Source organism: Mizuhopecten yessoensis, unplaced genomic scaffold (assembly GCF_002113885.1).
Source record: "Mizuhopecten yessoensis strain PY_sf001 unplaced genomic scaffold, ASM211388v2 scaffold2461, whole genome shotgun sequence".
NCBI lineage: Eukaryota > Metazoa > Mollusca > Bivalvia > Pectinida > Pectinidae > Mizuhopecten > Mizuhopecten yessoensis.
In genome coordinates this window covers 519,646-537,144 of record NW_018404557.1, presented here as the reverse complement: position 1 = coordinate 537,144, position 17,499 = coordinate 519,646, and the positions used below count along the sequence as shown (strand labels likewise).

General features: G+C 38.3%; 2 protein-coding genes across 2 annotated transcripts in view; one reads left to right on the top strand and one right to left on the bottom strand.

The window, feature by feature from the left end:
• Positions 1 to 4,445: 4,445 nt before the first annotated feature.
• LOC110446028 (transcription elongation factor SPT4-like) lies at positions 4,446 to 9,724 on the bottom strand. The gene is made up of 4 exons (XM_021490973.1): positions 9,625 to 9,724; positions 9,011 to 9,117; positions 5,649 to 5,704; positions 4,446 to 5,426 (listed from the first exon to the last, which is right to left on the bottom strand). The coding sequence occupies exons 1-4, from the start codon at positions 9,694 to 9,696 to the stop codon at positions 5,305 to 5,307; spliced, it is 357 nt and encodes a 118-aa protein (XP_021346648.1). The 5' UTR covers positions 9,697 to 9,724; the 3' UTR covers positions 4,446 to 5,304.
• A 230-nt stretch (positions 9,725 to 9,954) lies between these two features.
• The window catches only part of LOC110446045 (ATP-binding cassette sub-family C member 8-like), a 46,187-nt gene continuing 38,642 nt past the window's right edge, over positions 9,955 to 17,499 (top strand). The window contains exons 1-9 of the mRNA XM_021491001.1: positions 9,955 to 10,938; positions 11,355 to 11,534; positions 11,957 to 12,013; positions 12,254 to 12,520; positions 12,909 to 13,064; positions 14,865 to 15,020; positions 15,926 to 16,060; positions 16,280 to 16,442; positions 17,345 to 17,385. Of these exons, the coding sequence (XP_021346676.1) occupies positions 10,375 to 10,938; positions 11,355 to 11,534; positions 11,957 to 12,013; positions 12,254 to 12,520; positions 12,909 to 13,064; positions 14,865 to 15,020; positions 15,926 to 16,060; positions 16,280 to 16,442; positions 17,345 to 17,385 (1,719 nt within the window). The 5' untranslated portion in view covers positions 9,955 to 10,374. The remainder of the gene's footprint in view (positions 10,939 to 11,354; positions 11,535 to 11,956; positions 12,014 to 12,253; positions 12,521 to 12,908; positions 13,065 to 14,864; positions 15,021 to 15,925; positions 16,061 to 16,279; positions 16,443 to 17,344; positions 17,386 to 17,499) is intronic.

Genomic DNA, 17,499 nt, shown 5'->3' with positions numbered 1-17,499 from the left:
AGGGAAACAAGGGAAGTAATAATTATTTTTCAAATGGCGGGAAATTCAATTTTTAATGTCTCTTTTGTGGAACTGTTGTAAACAAAACTTTGTGCTAATTCCTACCTGATGTGGAGAAATCTATTAAAAACTTTCCCGTTTTATTTCAAAATATGGCTGTTTACCTCAATATTTGATCAAATTAATTCATAAACTTTACTGTACACCAAAAATCACATAAAAATTCCTGTACAAGCATGTTTAAGCCGGAGACGGGAGTTATTTTTGAGTTTTCTGTGGTTTGGACATTACTTTCATAGCTCAAATAATGACTTTTAAACTCTTCATATCCATACAGACACTGTGTTTCTCACTTTACGTTCAGTGCGTATTGTAGGTACCTGGAGTGGAAAAGTGCTGATTCTGCTACTTTTAGCAATGATTGCATCAAGGGTCATCCTTTGATTGCCTGAGAGTTGTATGGAGCCCAGGATTCAAACTACACGTAGTCCTCAACCTATGAGACAAGTGAGTTTTTTTTACTTGCCAACGAAGTAATTTTGAAAAAAAAATGTTGAACATAAGTGATCCTGAGTGAAAATAGTTTGATAGTTACATAGTTTTTCTTTCTTTCCATTTTGTTTTTGTAGGCAATGGATCCCCAAATCTAAAAAAATATTGACTGATTTATCATCCTGGTTGATGTACTAGCTACAGCTTGTAAATCTGTACATTGTATCATAAACTGCCAACAGTATCCATATGGCCCTTTTCTCATTTATTCAGTTTGTCTGTTTTCATATGAAACATTTTCGGGTTTAAATCCTGGCGAACGTGCAAATGTTGATGCAGGCCTTGCAAGGCTTCGTCAAGGCTCACCACTTATTGAAAGCAGCATCAGATTACTAGGTCTTATTCCGTACGAACAGCTCTGGTCCAACCATATGGATTGTGATAAACGAATGCGGCCATATTTTTCTATAAACTGACTTAAGAGGTCTATAAAAAAGAGGCCCTCTGGGCCTCTTTCACTCACCTGGATACCTAAGCAATCATGGCAAGATATTCTCCAAATGAGATCAAGGGAATATGCCAGACCCCATTAGGTCATTAGGTGGGGATCTCAACTGTTTCCAAGCTTTGACTCAGAAACTAGGTCCCTAGGGTTGTGGCCAGACCCTAGGATCAATTCTAATATTGTGACTGCATGTCATTTTTTGCCCAGCATTTGTATATATAGTTTTGGGGTGGGAATCTCAACCGTTTCAAAGTGACCCAGGGGTTAAGTCTGCAAGGGTGGGGCAGATCCTTGGGTCAATTCTAATATCATGACTGCATTCGTCTCTTTATGCTCAACAATTGTATATATAGTTTTGGGGTGGGGATCTTAACCATTTCAAAGTTATGACCCAGGGGTTAAGTCTACAAGGGGGGGGCAGTCCCCAAGGCCATCCTGGAAGCATATGTGCAATCATCTCTTTATACTCAGCAATTGTATATACGGTTATAGGGGGGGCCTCTCAACTGTTTCCAAGCTTTGACTAAGAAACTAGGTCCCAAGGGGCTCGGTAAGACCCCAGGGTCTATTCTGATATCATGACTGCATTCGTCTCTTTATGCCCAGTATTTGTATGTATAGTTTTGGGGTGGGGATCTCAACCGTTTTAAAGTTATGGCCCAGGGACTATGTGTCAAAGGGTAGGGCCAGACCCTAGCGCCATCCTGGAAGCAAATGTGCATTTTTCTCTTTATACTCAGCAATTGTATACCATGGTTTTATGGTGGGGATCACAACCATTTCCAAGTAATACACTTTTTTTGGCCCCAACCCTTAGCCCGGGGGGTCAGCCCCACCATTTGTAAAATTTTGAATCCCTGCCTCCCATGAATGTATCCGACCAAATATGATCAATATCAATGGCATAGTTCTACAGAAGAAGTTGTTTATAGCAATATAGCCTGGGGGTCAGCCCCACCATTTGTACAATTTTGAATCCCCACCACCTAGGGATGATTCCAGTTAAATATCGATGATATCCATCTCTTAGTTCCAGAGAAGAAGTCTCTTAAAGCAATATAGCCAAATAACCCTTTTTGGCCCCGCCCTCAGCCCCCTGGGGGGTCAGCCACACCATTTGTACAATTTTGAATTCCTGCCTCCTATGAATGCTTTTGATCAAATATGATTGATTTCTAGTGCACAGTTCTTCAGAAGAAGTCGTTTGAAGCAATATAGCCAAATTGCCCCCTTCTGGCCCGACCCTAAGCCCCCTTGGGGGTCAGCCCCACCATTTGTACAATTTTGAATCACCACCACCTAGGGATGCTTCCAGTCAAATATGGATGATATCCACTTGTTAGTTCCAGAGAAGAAGTCGCTTAAAACAATATAGCCAAATACCCTTTTCGGCCCCCGCCCCTCAGCCCCCTGGGGGGTCAGCCACCTCATTTGTACAATTTTGAATCCCTGCCTCCCAAGAATGCTTTTGATTAAATATGATTGATATCCAGCGCACAGTTCTACAGAAGAAGTCGTTTGTAGCAATATAGCCAAATTGCCCCCTTTTGACCCCATCCCTCAGCCCCCTGGGTGGTCAGTCCAACCATTTGTACAATTTTGAATTTCCACCACCTAAGGATGCTTCCAGTCAAATATGGTTGATATCCATCTCTTTGTTCCAGAGAAGTCGCTTAAAGCAGTATAGCCAAATTGACCTCTTTTTGCCCCGCCCTTCAGCCCACTGGGGGGTCAGCCCCACCATTTGTACAATTTTGAATCCCCAACACCTAGGGATGCTTCCAGTCAAATATGGTTGATATCCACTTCTTGGTTCCAGAGAAGAAGTCGCTTAAAGCAATATAGCCAAATTGACCCCGCCCTTCAGCCCCACCATTTGTACAATTTAGAATCCCCACCACCTAGGAATGCTTCCAGTCAAATTTAGTTGAATTCCATTTAGTGGTTAAGAAGTAGAAGTCATTTAAAGAAATTGTTAACGTACGGACAGACGACGGCGTAATGGTATGGCATAAGCTCACCTTGGTCCTTCGGTGAGCTAATAAATGTGTAGTCAGATAGCCGTTATTTGTGTTATCTTTCTGGTGTTGAAATGTTTTTCATGTCTATTCCTTTTAATATGAAAAACAGTCAATAGAAATATTCCCTAGTTTTTTTCTGACTGATATACACAGACCTACCAATGATAAGTTGTAGATATCTAACCACTTCACATCCTTCCTATATATTTTCACTACATTTCTTCTTGTAAACAGAACTCAAAAGCACAGGGACCTGAGAATATTTGTTACAGTATAGCTATGTTTGGAAGTAAGCTGATTTGTTCAGAGTAGTATTAAGACATTTAGATTTAAACCACCAAGTTCAAGAAAGTTATGTACCTATCTATATACACATATTACTTACACGCTAAAACATTTTTTAAGGATCAGTCTTTAATTTCCAACGTCATTGTACACTGTACCACATTTGGCCTTCCCTCCTTTTATCACTGCCCTGACAGGTGATAACAGGTTTGAGGTTCTTTTAACAGCTAGCTTAGGTCATATGAAGACAGATTAATACAAGAGATCCCAGAGGGATCTTGGCGCCCACCTTTGTACCATCTTCATCAGTTCTTGTCAATTCAATCTTTTCTCTTCTTTCCTCTAATCTGTTTGATAAAGTCATTTTAACAGTAAATGCACCTTAAGGTAACTTTTGATCTAAACTTAATACTGATGTGTATGAAAGCCAACCTTCAAAGTGAGTTTGTCATTTCACATATTTACTAGTACAGTACTTAATGTGAAAGAAATAGAATCGATCATTGCAATATGAGAAAGATCTGTTTAGTTCTTTTTTAATCCATTTTGTTTTTATGATCAGTCTCAAAATATAACATGCACAACAAGGGATCAAGGGGAACCTAAATATAAAATTTGAGAAAGATCCCTCCCATACTTTCTGAGAAATAGGGATAACAAACTTTCACTATCAAAATCCAAGATGGCTGCCTGTCGGCCATGTTGTTTATCCGATCAGTCTCAAAAGTTGCCCTGCACAGCTTAGGACCAAGGGGAACCTACATATAAAATTTGAGAAAGATCCCTCTGGTACTTCTGGAGAAATACAGATAACAAGAATTGTTTAAGGACGGACGACGGACCATGGACGCAGGGTGATTTGAATAGCCCACCATCAGATTATGGTGGGCTAAAAAGACATCTAAGAAACTAATAGGGATGTATACTTTACTTCCAATGTCACAATACTAAAGAAAATACTCATCTTTATAAAGTTTGTTAAAAGTTTTTGGTCCTTGAGTACAATACTTTGGGTACTCTCAAGGTCCTGACATGAAAGAATATCTTCAAGATAGCAAAGCACTGACTTAAGTTTTAAATATTTTATTTATTTTAATGAATTTTAAGAAAGAGAGAGAGAGAGAGAGAGAGAAAACAGAAAAATCATTTCCAGTTTTTATTTCACCATCTGTTACATAATCACATACAACTTTTTGCATGAAAATACTAAATATTTTGTTAAAAAAGTTTGCCTTATACACCTATGAAACTTATACCAAAGATTTGACTGTTTCTTGTCAGTTACACACGCTAATGTAGAAGTAATGTCAACATTTTGCTCACCAAGCAAAATAAAATGTACAAATTCTGTTCACATTATTCACTCATACAATGTTTTAATTTGGTTTTTACTTGCAACCTGTCTACAAGATAATTATTTAAATACAAAATATGTATGAAACACTGATGTATCCTTCAAAATTTCAGAAGGAATAATTTACCAATTTTGTTTATGATACCAGTATTAAAGTATTTTCAAAGAGAGCAAATAGGAATTTCACTTCAAGAAGAAAGTATAATCAGATCATATATTGTATCTCTTTCCGTACACAACAAGTTTTTTAAAACACTGATTCACAGACACATATATGCTCATCAGGCTAACAAAGTTAATTCAGTTCTACACAGCTTCATATGCACACACATTCAAATACCCTTACAAAAGTAATTGCTGACACCCACACATGGACACCTTCACACACATACTGTGACATTATATATCATATGCACACATTCCTGTTTTGTCTTCATACTCATGTTTCCACTCAATATCACGAGTCCTGTATGAAATCCCTTAAACTCTCATTAAAATTGACATGAACATCCATTGTCTGACTTTTACACAACATCCATCATCTGACTTTTACACAACATTCATCATCTGACTTTTACACAACATCCATCATCTGACTCATCCATCATCTGACTTTTACACAACATCCATCATCTGGATTTTACACATCATAGTTTTTGACTAACATCCCGAGGTCTGTACATGATTCCTTTCCTCTTCAGCTCCCTGACAATTCCCGGAGGAAGCCGTCCTGTCACAGACAAGGCATAACAGCCCTTTACAAACCGACCTACAATTTCAAAATACAAACCATCATATACATTTAAGTAGCAAACAAAATAGGAAAGCCTTGTGAACAAGTTTTAATTTTGAGTAACTAAACTTATCTCCCTTTTCAAAAACATGTAAAAATGTTTTATCACTGCCTGAAAACATTTGTCACAGCCTGTTGCTATGGAATTATCATTATTTTGCATATTGTAGTAGTGATGTAATAAATTGTGATACCTACCTATCCTTTGCCACTTAGCCACCCAGCTGTCATCACCACTCATCATGGCTACCATTCTAAAGGGGAAAAAATCTTATAAGTGGAGCTCATCAAAATATACAATTCAATCATCAGTGTTTTTCAATGGCTTTCACATTCATGATTATCTGTTGTTTATGTATTAAATTACATGCATATTAACCTGGTGTCTAAATATATAGTAATATATATGTAAAGAAATGGAATTGGACCTACTAAAATACATGCCTGTTTTAATGGACGGTTAAATGACCACTCTGACTAACAGAGGGTGATTTTTGTTTTGTAATCCTCATATGTAAAATGTGAATCCAAAACAGCTGTAAACAAGTTCACTGTAGCCTAGCATATAACAACAAAGAGGCCCAGAGGGCCTGTATCGCTCACCTGAATATATTTTAAGTAATTGGTATGAAGTAAAGATATAGCACTCCATGGTAGGTGCTGTAAGTACATATGAAATTTCAGAAAGATCCATCCAGTACTTCAGATATAGAGAACAAACTTCAAACAGAGCCCCACCCCTATGTCCCTACGGGGGTCATACCCACCGATGATACAAAATTGAGTCACCGTCACCCAAGGATGCTCCACACTAAATAAGGATAAAATCCCTTAATCCCTATGGTAGAAGAAGGATTTTAAAGGTATACCTCTATTTTCCCTATTGGGCCCCGCTTCTCTGCCTACAGAGGGGTCAGACACACCGTTTATACAAAATTGGTTCCCCTTCACCCAAGAATGCTTCAGACCAAATATGGACAAAATCCTGTCATTCCTACTGAAGAAGAAGGATTTTGAAGATTTACATCTATTTCCCCTATTTGGCCCCACCCCTCAGGTCCCAGAGGAGCCACACCCACCTTTTAAACAAAATTGGTTCCCCTTTACCCAAGGATGTTCCACACCAAATATGGACCAAATCCTTTCATTCCTACAGAAGAATAAGGATTTTAAAAAATAATTTGCTATGTTTCCCCTATTGGGCACTGCCCCTCAGGCACCTGGGGGGCCAGATCCAAGGGGTATACAAAATTGGTTCCCCTTCACCCAAGAATGCTTCAGACCAAATATGGGACAAATCCTTTCATTCCTACAGAAGAAGGATTTTCAAGAATTTGCTATATTTCCCCTACTGGGCCCTGCCCCTCAGCCCCCAGGGAGGCCAGACCCACCATTTATACAAACTTTGTTCCCCTTCCCCCAAGGATGCTTCTGATCAAATATGGACCAAATCCTTTCATTCCTACAGAAGAGGAAGGATTTTAAAGAATAATTTGCTATGTTTCCCCTATTGGGCCCCGCCCCTCAGGCCCCTGGGGAGCCGGACCCATGGTTTATAAGAAATTGGTTCCCCACTACCCAAGGATGCTCCACACCAAATATGGAACAAATCCTTCCATTCCCACAGAAGAAGAAGGATTTTAAAGAATAATTTGCTGTTTCCCCTATTGGGCCCCGCCTCTCAGCCCCCAGGGGGGCCAGACCCACCATTTATACAAACTTTTTTCCCCTTCCCCCAAGGATGCTTCTGACGAAATATGGAACAAATCCTTTCATTTCTACAGAAGAAGAAGGATTTTAAAGAAGAATTTGCTATATTTCCCCTATTTGGCCCACCCCTCAGGCCCCTGGGGGGCCAGACCCACCATTTATACAAAATTGGTTCTTCTTCACCCAAGGATGCTCCACACCAAATATTGTTAAAATCCGCTCAGTGGTTCATGACTAGTAGTGTAAAGTTGACAGACGACGGACGCAGGACAACGGACGCTGCAGTATGGCATAAGCTCACATTGGTCCTTTGGACCAGGTGAGCTAAAAACAAATTTATAACATAATATGCCCCTACTCAAGATTTGACAGAAATGAAGCTAAAACAAGGTATAGCCAAAGTCAGTGAAGCAGAAAATAGAGGGTCACAGTGACCTACATTTGATATAGTTGTGTACTATTTGTGAAGAATAAGTAAAAAGATGACTGGACAACATCCACTTGTAGTTACTTGGCAAATTTATTGCAGTTTATTTGTGAAGATGTATTCAAATTTCAGCAATTATTGTAATGGTTCTAAACAAAACTCCAAGATGTTATATTGACGGACATACTAAAGAAGGCAAACACTTCATTCCCTCAAATAGGTGTCAGGGACCATAAAAATCAAAACAAGAGGCCCAGAGGGCCCGTATCGCTCACCTGGATATCTAAACAATCATGGCAAAATATTCTCCAAATGAGATCCAAGGGAATATGCCAGACTCCAAGGCCAATCCTTGTAGCATATCTGTATTAGATTTTTCATGCCCAGCAATTTAATGTATGGTTATGGGGGGGGGATCTCAACCGTTTTACAAGCTGTGACTCAGAAACTAGGTCCCTAGGGTTGTGGCCAGACCCTAGGATAAATTCTAATATCATGACTGCATTCCTCTCTTTATGCCCAATAGTTGTATATGTAGTTTTGGGGTGGGGATCTTAACCATTTCAAAGTTATGACCCAGGGGTTAAGTCTCCAAGGGTGGGGCAAACCCTGGCGTCTGACCCACCACTTAGCCGGGGGGTTAGCCCCACCATTTGTACAATTTTGAATCACCACCACCTAGGGATGCTTCCAGTCAAATATGGTTGTTATCCATATCTTAGTTCCAGAGAAGAAGATGCTTAAAGCAGTACATGAATAGCAAAATAACCCTTTTTGGTCGCGCCCCTTAGCCCCCTGGGGGGTCAGCCACACCATTTGTACAATTTTGAATCCCTGTCTCCCAAGAATGCTTTTGATCAAATATGATTGATATCCAGTGCATAGTTCTACAGAAGAAGTCGTTTGTAGCAATATAGCCAAATTGCCCCCTTTTGACCCCGCCCCTCAGCCCCACCATTTTGAATTCCTGCCTCCCATGAATGCTTTTGATGAAATATGTTCGATAACCAAGCCCAGTTCTACAGAAGAAGTCGTTTGTAGCAATAAAGCCAAATTGCCCCCTTTTTGCCCTGCCCCTCAGCCCCCTGAGGGGTCAGCCCCATCATTTATACAATTTTAGATCTCCACTGCCTAGGGATGCTTCCAGTCAAATATGTTTGATATCCACTTCTTTGTTCCAGAGAAGAAGTCGCTTAAAGCAATATAGCCAAATTGCCCCCGTCCCTCAGCCCCCTGGAGGGTCAGCCCCACCATTTGTACAATTTTGAATCCCCACCACCTAGGGATGCTTCCAGTCAAATTTAGTTGAATTCCAATCGGTGGTTAAAAAGAAGAAGTCGTTCATAAAGAAATTGTTGACGTACGGACGCCACGGCATAAGCACACCTTGGTCCTTCGGACCAGCTGAGCTAATAATACACACCCATCGAAATTAGCACTAGTGCAGTCATACACTGCATCCCTGTTATTCTTCATATGTAACTGTTCTTCACAGTTGTCACAGCCATCCAGTTCAAATTGGTCAAATGTCTGTAAAATTAAAAAAAAAAACATTCAATTGAACACAAAGTTTTTCTCAAAACGAGGAACTGTCAATGGTGGTACTGCCATATTTTGCTTCTTTTGATGCAAATTTTGTGAACTGTAACATTTAAAACTTCCGCCCAAAAATTTGGAACCAGACAAGGCACAGGTGGGTACAGATGCTGGACACTCGAAAAAAACACTTCTTATAGTGTTCAGCATCTGTGGTTGGAACTGGAAGCACGGTCCGTAAAAAAACAGACCATCAACAACATCATATTGCACACACACATAAATAAGGTATATAAAAGGTTTAAATGTCAAAACTCTCCTCAAATTAAGGATGGACACTTTATAATATTATTGGTTCTAAAAATAAGAAGATTGAGAAATGTCAACAAAGCAACCCCACCCCCGGGTATCAGCATCTTATCTACGACATATCATTGTTCATTGAAGTTAGATGACATCAATTAAGCTGTCATATAGAAATACCAGTTTCCAATAAACTACCTTTACAAGTGAACAGAACAAACAGGCTCGGAGGTTTCTGTTAGGATCCTTTGGAATAGTTTCCAGCGACATGTTTCTTCAACAAGCGTTTAAAAGATAATGCAGGTTCCGGTTTAGCGCAGTGATATTAAAGAAAATAGTTCTTTTAAATGACAATGTCAATTTGAATAAAAATCACCTTTTATAACAATTTTAACATAAAAAGATAAATAAAAATATTCGAATTTGACAAATGTACTGATATTTATTGTTATTACATCAGTTTTGTGTAATTTAATCTGACATCTTACCGGAACGCGTAAAGATAATATTTAGGTGTTGTTCGGTCCATCACCTAAGTCGACTGTGTTAGTGACGGTGGATCTATCCAGCCGAACTTGTCCAAAATTTCTTGTCATGTTGACGTGAGATTATGAGAAAGTTAAAAACAGACAGTATAATTGAGTGTTCATGTTGATACTTACGTTCATTTGGAATACACTGTTTGTGAATTAATGGTTTGGCACTAGGCCATTGATCGTTTGATGCTTATCTTTGTGACAGGCATCAGCTGATGATTTCATTATGTGCTCGTGTGTGATTCATTTGTTTTATTGGCGAGTAGTGACTAAAAGTGCAAACATTTTAAGAAAACATAATTCTCACTGATGAAGCCATTTGAAAATAAAAGGTTGTCATTCCTTATACATAAAATCAAAATCTGAGCTAAATTCAAATGCTATTTTTGGATTTTTTTATCTGAAAGTAATCATGGGGTTTTGTGGCTCAAGAGATGATGCTTTAAGAGTGGACAATGGGGTCTTACAAAATGAATGTTTTGTTGATGTACTCAACATTGTACCACATGCGATATTTCTCTTAATAAGCGTGTTTATCCTCATTGTTTGGAACCGGTCAGTGCTGGGTCAGCTTCATGTAACAACATGGGTGCACTATCATGGACACTCCCTCCGATGGATAGTCACCCTGATACTGGTGTTGAGCTGTAGTGTGGGGATCGGAGAAGGTGTGATGTCAGATTACATGGACCAGGATACCATCAATGTGCACACATTCCTCCCACAATGCCTGGCCCTGGTTGCAGCTTTGGGAAGTCTTGCCTATTATCACAATGTAGAACAATGGAACTCGCCAAGATTTCTGCTCGTATTGATGGGATACTGGTTATCCATGATTGTCCTTAAATTCTTGAAAGCATTTTCTCTGTACAAAAATGATGTGACACATGTTCACCTTCGAGTCTGGCTCACCTGGTTTGATGTGTTCCTGTATCTGATACTGCTGGTAGTTGAACTCAATGTTCTAAGAATACAGGTGCATATATTTTGTGTGCAATATTTTGCTAGCACTACCAATAGTAAGATGTCATTGAAGTTTATTTGTTGTTTGTATTTAGGTGTATTCCTTTCTAATCGGAATATCATCATAACAATTCTCAAAAAAAGGGTATATCAGTATTATGACATAAACTAAAAAAATCTAATTTTGTGAAGGAGTCACATTACAATACTTCTTAATGCTTAATCTCAATATGTTTATATGAAAATAGAATTATTGAATTTCCCCTCAAATATAAAAAAAAAGTAACTGCATGACATTGTGCTTTACGTCCTATTATACAACTATGGTAATTTAAGGACATGCCAAGTTTTGGTGGTGGAGGAAAGCCAGAGTAAATAGGGGGGAAAACCAACGGTATAAGAATATTATCATCTGCTTTTCTTTCTCAGAAGTATGCATTCTTCAAGACGTATATACCTGCCCACTCATCAAAAGATCTAGGGACATCCAGGTATATACATGACCATGTCAACCTCATCTCCAAAGTAACATTTTGGTGGCTCAACTCCACTCTTCTTGAAGGCTACAAAACCCCTCTGGAGATGGAGGATCTGGGCCCATTACCAAAGGTCAGATCCTGTCCGTTTGCAAAATTTTGCAATTTTACTTGTTGATTTAAAGACATTTATGAAATTGAAAGTTATTTAAGCTGTCTGCATGTCACTTACGCACAATACTTTATATTATGCATGTATATAACTAAATATTATATCTAATAAATTTGAAATGGAAGAATTGACAAGTATCAATCCTAGTTTACATGATAGAATTAACTATAATTACAAGCAGCTATATCTGTATATTAAAGTATAATATGTCCTCAAATAACTTCAAAAGTTTGATACATTGATTGAATTCTCTTTGCTTTAATCTCTTTAATCACAATGTTCTACTTAAATATGGAATGTACTACCGGTATTTCTGTATGACTGTAAATGTACCAGTTGTTACTGTGTGATTTGTTTTTTACGACTGTTGGATTTGTTACAAGAATGAGGGAGCTGTTACCCAGTATGCTAAACTACATGCTGCATTTGAAGAAGAAAAGGTATACTATTCTGCTTTCATTACATATGTCAATGCTATGTCCCTTTTCAAATAACTAATTACAATTATATTTATTCTTTTAAACCTGAAGAGCCCTGTGAAGGGTGAAAGCAGCTAGTTTTTTAGTCAGTTGTTAATCTTATTTTTTCTATATATATATATAATATATATAATTTGGATTATTGCAGAACCTTTAAAATACTTGTGTACTGTATTTGACCTTGGGCGTTATTTTTTTCAGTATAAAGCATCATGCAGAAATCAATCCCCTTCCTTTCACAAGACCTACCTGAGAGCCTTTGGACCAATGTTGGTATTTGCTGGAGTATTGCGGTTTTTTGGTGTCCTCCTCTCCTTCGTAGGACCCTGGTGTATAGAACACATCGTTGACTACACGTACAAAGTTCAGTCTCCGACCAACATCAGCCAGAGTGTCCCTCCCATACAAACCTATGGAGTAAACAATTCCGCTGCAAACTCAACAGTCTTTACACAGCCCAATACAAAGGTTGTCACTTTGTTTTGCTTTTATCTTCCTAGCAATAGGATGATTTCATACACTTCAATGTTATATTGTGAAGTACAAACATGAAATACATTTCTGACAATTTCTTTCTGTTGTCATTATTGTTATCAAAGTACATGTACAGTTTGTTATGTTTTAGATCCTGAGATGTTATTTCCTTTCTTTTTATTTCCACTGGTGATAAAAGTTTTTTAACTAGATACAACATATGAATACCAAATGGAGGCCACTGCAAAAGCAAGGGACATTAACAGAATTAATTTACATCTAGGTTATGTAGTGGAGTTGAAAAAATGTGAAGGAATCTTGATGTAAAAGTGCGATATCACGAAGTGGCATGTACTGTATATTGCATTGTTTGATTTTACAGAACACCCTGTTGTATGTGGATGTGTCCAGCTTTTTCTCCAACGGTTATGTGCTGTGTGTGATCCTGTTTATAGGCACACTGTTGGAACACACTATGATGCAGAACCATCACTTTATTGTCATCAGACAAGGCATTAGATTAAGGGCTGCACTACAGGTTAGTACAGGTCAGAGATCAGTAGGGTTTACAGGTCAGTAGGGGTCAGAGATCAGTAGAAGATCACAGGTCAGAGATCAGTAAGGCTCACAGGTCAGTAGGGGCCAGAGATCAGTAAGGTTTACAGGTCATTTGGAGTCAGAGATCACCAGAAGATCACAAGTCAGAGATTAGACAGGTTTACAGGTCAGTTGGAGTCAAAGATCAGTAAGGTTTACAGGTCATTTGGAGTCAGAGATTAGTAAGGTTCACAGGTCAGTTGGAGTCAAAGATCAGTAAGGGTTACAGGTCATTTGGAGTCAGAGATTAGTAAGGTTTACAGGTCGGTTGGAGTCAAAGATCAGTAAGGTTTACAGGTCAGTTGGAGTCATAGATCAGTAAGGTTTACAGGTCATTTGGAGTCAGAGCTCACCAGAAGATCACAAGTCAGAGATTAGTAAGGTTTAAAGGTCAGTTGGAGTCAAAGATCAGTAAGGTTTACAGGTCAGTTGGAGTCATAGATCAGTAAGGTTTACAGGTCATTTGGAGTCAGAGATTAGTAAGGTTTACAGGTCGGTTGGAGTCAAAGATCAGTAAGGTTTACAGGCCATTTGGAGTCAGAGATCACCAGAAGATCACAAGCCAGAGATTAGTAAGGTTTACCGGTCAGTTGGAGTCAAAGATCAGTAAGGTTTACAGGTCATTTGGGGTCAGAGATCACCAGAAGATCACAGGTCAGAGATTAGTAAGGTTTACAGGTCGGTTGGAGTCAAAGATCAGTAAGGTTTACAGGTCATTTGGAGTCAGAGATCGCCAGAAGATCACAGGTCAGAGATCAGTAAGGTTTACAGGTCATTTGGAGCCAGAGATTAGTAAGGTTTACAGGTCATTTGGAGTCAGAGATTAGTAAGGTTTACAGGTCAGTTGGAGTCAAAGATCAGTAAGGTTTACAGGGCAGTTGGAGTCAGAGATCACCAGAAGATCACAAGTCAGAGATTAGTAAGGTTACAGGTCAGTTGGAGTCAAAGATCAGTAAGGTTTACAGGTCAGTTGGAGTCAGAGATCACCAGAAGATCACAAGTCAGAGATAAGTAAGGTTTACAGGTCAGTTGGAGTCAAAGATCAGTAAGGTTTACAGGTCAGTTGGAGTCAGAAATCAGCAGAAGAACACAAGTCAGAGATCAGTAAGGTTTACAGGTCATTTGGGGTCAGAGATCAGTAGAAGATCACAGGTCAGAGATCAGTAAAAGATCACAGGTCAGAGATCAGTAAAAGATCACAGGTCAGAGATCAGTAAAAGATCACAGGTCAGTACAAGTCAGAAATCAGTTAGGTTTACACTTAAAGAGGGGCCAGATATCACTAAAGTTTCACAAGTCAGTACAGTTCAAACATGAAAGCTCACATTTCTTTACTGGTCCAAAACTTCTACAGTTCACAGACAATTACAAGTCTGTAATCAGTAAGGGTCACAGGTCAGAAATTAATATAGTTCACATGTCAGTACAGGTCAGGAATTAGTAAGGTTCTTAGGTCAGTAGCTGTAGGGGTCTTGTAATATTAGAAAGATGCACAAGTCAGTGCTAGAGTCACAGACAGATAAACAAGTCGATATGTTTTATATATACATATGTATCACAACTTGGCTGGTTAATGTTTATAAAGTCATAGGTCAGAATCCTATATGAGTCATCTGTCATTTGATAAGTGTGTCAAAAATGTCAGATCAGGCATATCAATTTCCAGTATTTTGCCTTAATCTAAATGCAGATATCTTATCAATATGTAGGAATGGTAATAGGTATTCTCTCCATGTTTCAGACAATGATATTTGGTAAAGCATTAAAGATGTCCAGTCTGGTCATCAACAGTGGAAAGATGACCATTGGCCAGATCATGAACCACATGTCCATGGACACCATGTTCCTCATGTATCTCTTCTTCTTCATTCACTTCATCTGGGGCGGTCCACTACAGGTAAACACATATGTCTAAAGGTAAACATCTACATCTCTACAGGTTGCATATATCTAAAGTAAAAACATCTCTACAGGTTGCACATATCTAAAGTAAAAACACCTCTACAGGTAAACACCTACCTGTTTACAGGTAAACACATTCATGTATAAAGGTAAACACCTACATCTCTACAGGTTGCATATATCTAAAGTAAAAACACCTCTACAGGTAAACACCTACCTGTTTACAGGTAAACACATTCATGTCTAAAGGTAAACACCTTCATCTTTACAGGTTACATATCTAGAGTTAAAAAAAAACTACAGGTAAACGCCTACATTTCTAAAGGAAAACACCTTCATATTTACAGGTTTATTTATGTATGAGTCTCGCCCTCAAACATATTACATTTACAATACATTCAAACTAAAATAAACATAAAACATTGTGAGGCCCCTCTATATAGAGTTATGGGAGGCTATCATTGATAAAATCACAGAATATACATAAATAGGCATAAAATGGACAGATAATAAACATATTTATCACATAACTTGCCCGTTAATGCCATAAATGTGTACATGTCAAATATATCGTAAGAGATGCACATGTGCAAAAACGCCACTGTGACGTCACAATTACTTATGAAGTCACAACAGATATATACGTATGCCGCAGATTGTCACTGCATACTGCCGAGTCGAGACTGGTCTGTCCGATGTAGAAATGAACCTGAAAGTTTTCATTGATAATATTATAGGTATGCATTATGTGATAAACAGAGTCTTACACTCGGTTACACATCGAAAGTAAAAACACTTCTACAGGTAAACACCTATACCTATTTACAGTCAGGTTAGTATATATAAACACCGAACTCATTATGTACAAGTCTCCAAAATAAACCTGTGTCTATGTTGTAGATTATGATTGCCCTCCTGCTGATGTACTACAAACTTGGCTGGAGTGCTGTGATCGGAGGGTCCCTGGTTATACTGGCTGCTCCTCTCCAGTACTTCACCGGTAACGGTCTCTCAAACATCCAGAAGAAATGTATGGTAAGTACCTTACTGCTTGTAGATAGATGCTCATAGCAATAGGGATGTAGTTCACAGCTTTTAAAACATCAGTTATGCTAACAAGTTTTTTTCTGGACACTGTGTATTCTTAAGGTACAGATTTTAACTGAATTCATTATTGTATTGATGTAAATTAATTTTCTACCAGCATGGTTTTCATTATTCACTTGATTAAGTACAACGTTTTTAACTTTCCAGGCAAAAGCAGATAACAGAGTGAAGAAGACCAACGAGGTTATACAGGGTATTAGTGTGGTAAAGCTGTTGGCATGGGAACCATTTTTCAACAACAGCATAACTGAGACCCGTGCAGATGAATTGAAATGCTTGTACTTCAACTCAATATTCAGAGTTCTATTGTGTAAGTTTTGCATACTCTTATTAAGTGTGGTTGTGTTAAAACTGCATTTTAACAATTATAACTATCTCGTTTTTTTCTCATTTCCGCAACAAGATATAGGTCTCGCTCTGTGATTGGTTTTAGCCTCCATGGTATCAACAATACGATTGTTCACCTCCAGATCTCCAAAAATGTGTTACTGTATCACTACAAAACTGAAACAATAATTCTAGGAATTAACATAATGTTGCAACAGCCAATTTCAAACTTGCTTCCAAACATTTTAGACTCGAATCTGGACACTAGACTTTGTCATTGATAAGTTTTTGCCAGTCTTGATTAGAATCATACCTGTGCTCCGTTGATACACTCTAATGTTGGATTTGTCAACATTGCATTAGGGTCATGTCCTGGTGACCTTCATCTCCATAATTTGATGCTTCATTTGTTTTCGATTATGAAGAATTTTAAGGGAGTTGCATTGATTGGCTGCAATAAAAGATCATCAAAGCATGACCCCTGCTGTGGTTTTGTTGGATCCTGCGCTATACTACAATTTACATTATATCAGTACAGAATGGTTTGATTCAGATTAAGTTCTCCCAAAATAGGTCTAAAAAATATACCTTTTGACCCATATTTCATGAAAGTATTATGTGAAAACAATGAACCTAATATTATTGTATTATTGTATTACAATTTATATTATTGTATTACTATATGGGGCAAAGAAGTAATTCCAACAGTGTGGACAAGTTTAGGTTGTCAAATTTTCGGAGCGATCCGTTCCTTTTTCAAGACACAGTGAAACAGAACAGTTACATGTACATATGTATTTTTGTATTACTATAGATATTACTATTGCTATCTACTGTCTGGACCTTGTCATTCTTGTTCGTACTGTGTGTTTATCTCTGTTACAGCTATTATTGGTGTTGCTGTACCTGCCATAGGAACAATGGTGGTAAGTAAACATTTTACTTTGATACACACTTGCTCAAATAGAAACTTGCCCAAGTTTCACGAATATTTCTCAACTTACAGATATTCCTTAACTTAGGTTTTCCACAATGATGAA

What these genes read in the sequence shown, in the direction of transcription:
- LOC110446028 (XM_021490973.1), bottom strand. Translation starts at nt 9,696, where the DNA reads ATGTCGCTGGAAACTATTCCAAAGGATCCTAACAGAAACCTCCGAGCC. An exon ending in TGTTCTGTTCACTTGTAAAG is followed by an intron (nt 9,118 to 9,624) that starts GTAGTTTATTGG and finishes TTAATTTTACAG; the next exon opens with ACATTTGACCAATTTGAACT. An exon ending in GGCTAAGTGGCAAAGGATAG is followed by an intron (nt 5,427 to 5,648) that starts GTAGGTATCACA and finishes TTGAAATTGTAG; the next exon opens with GTCGGTTTGTAAAGGGCTGT.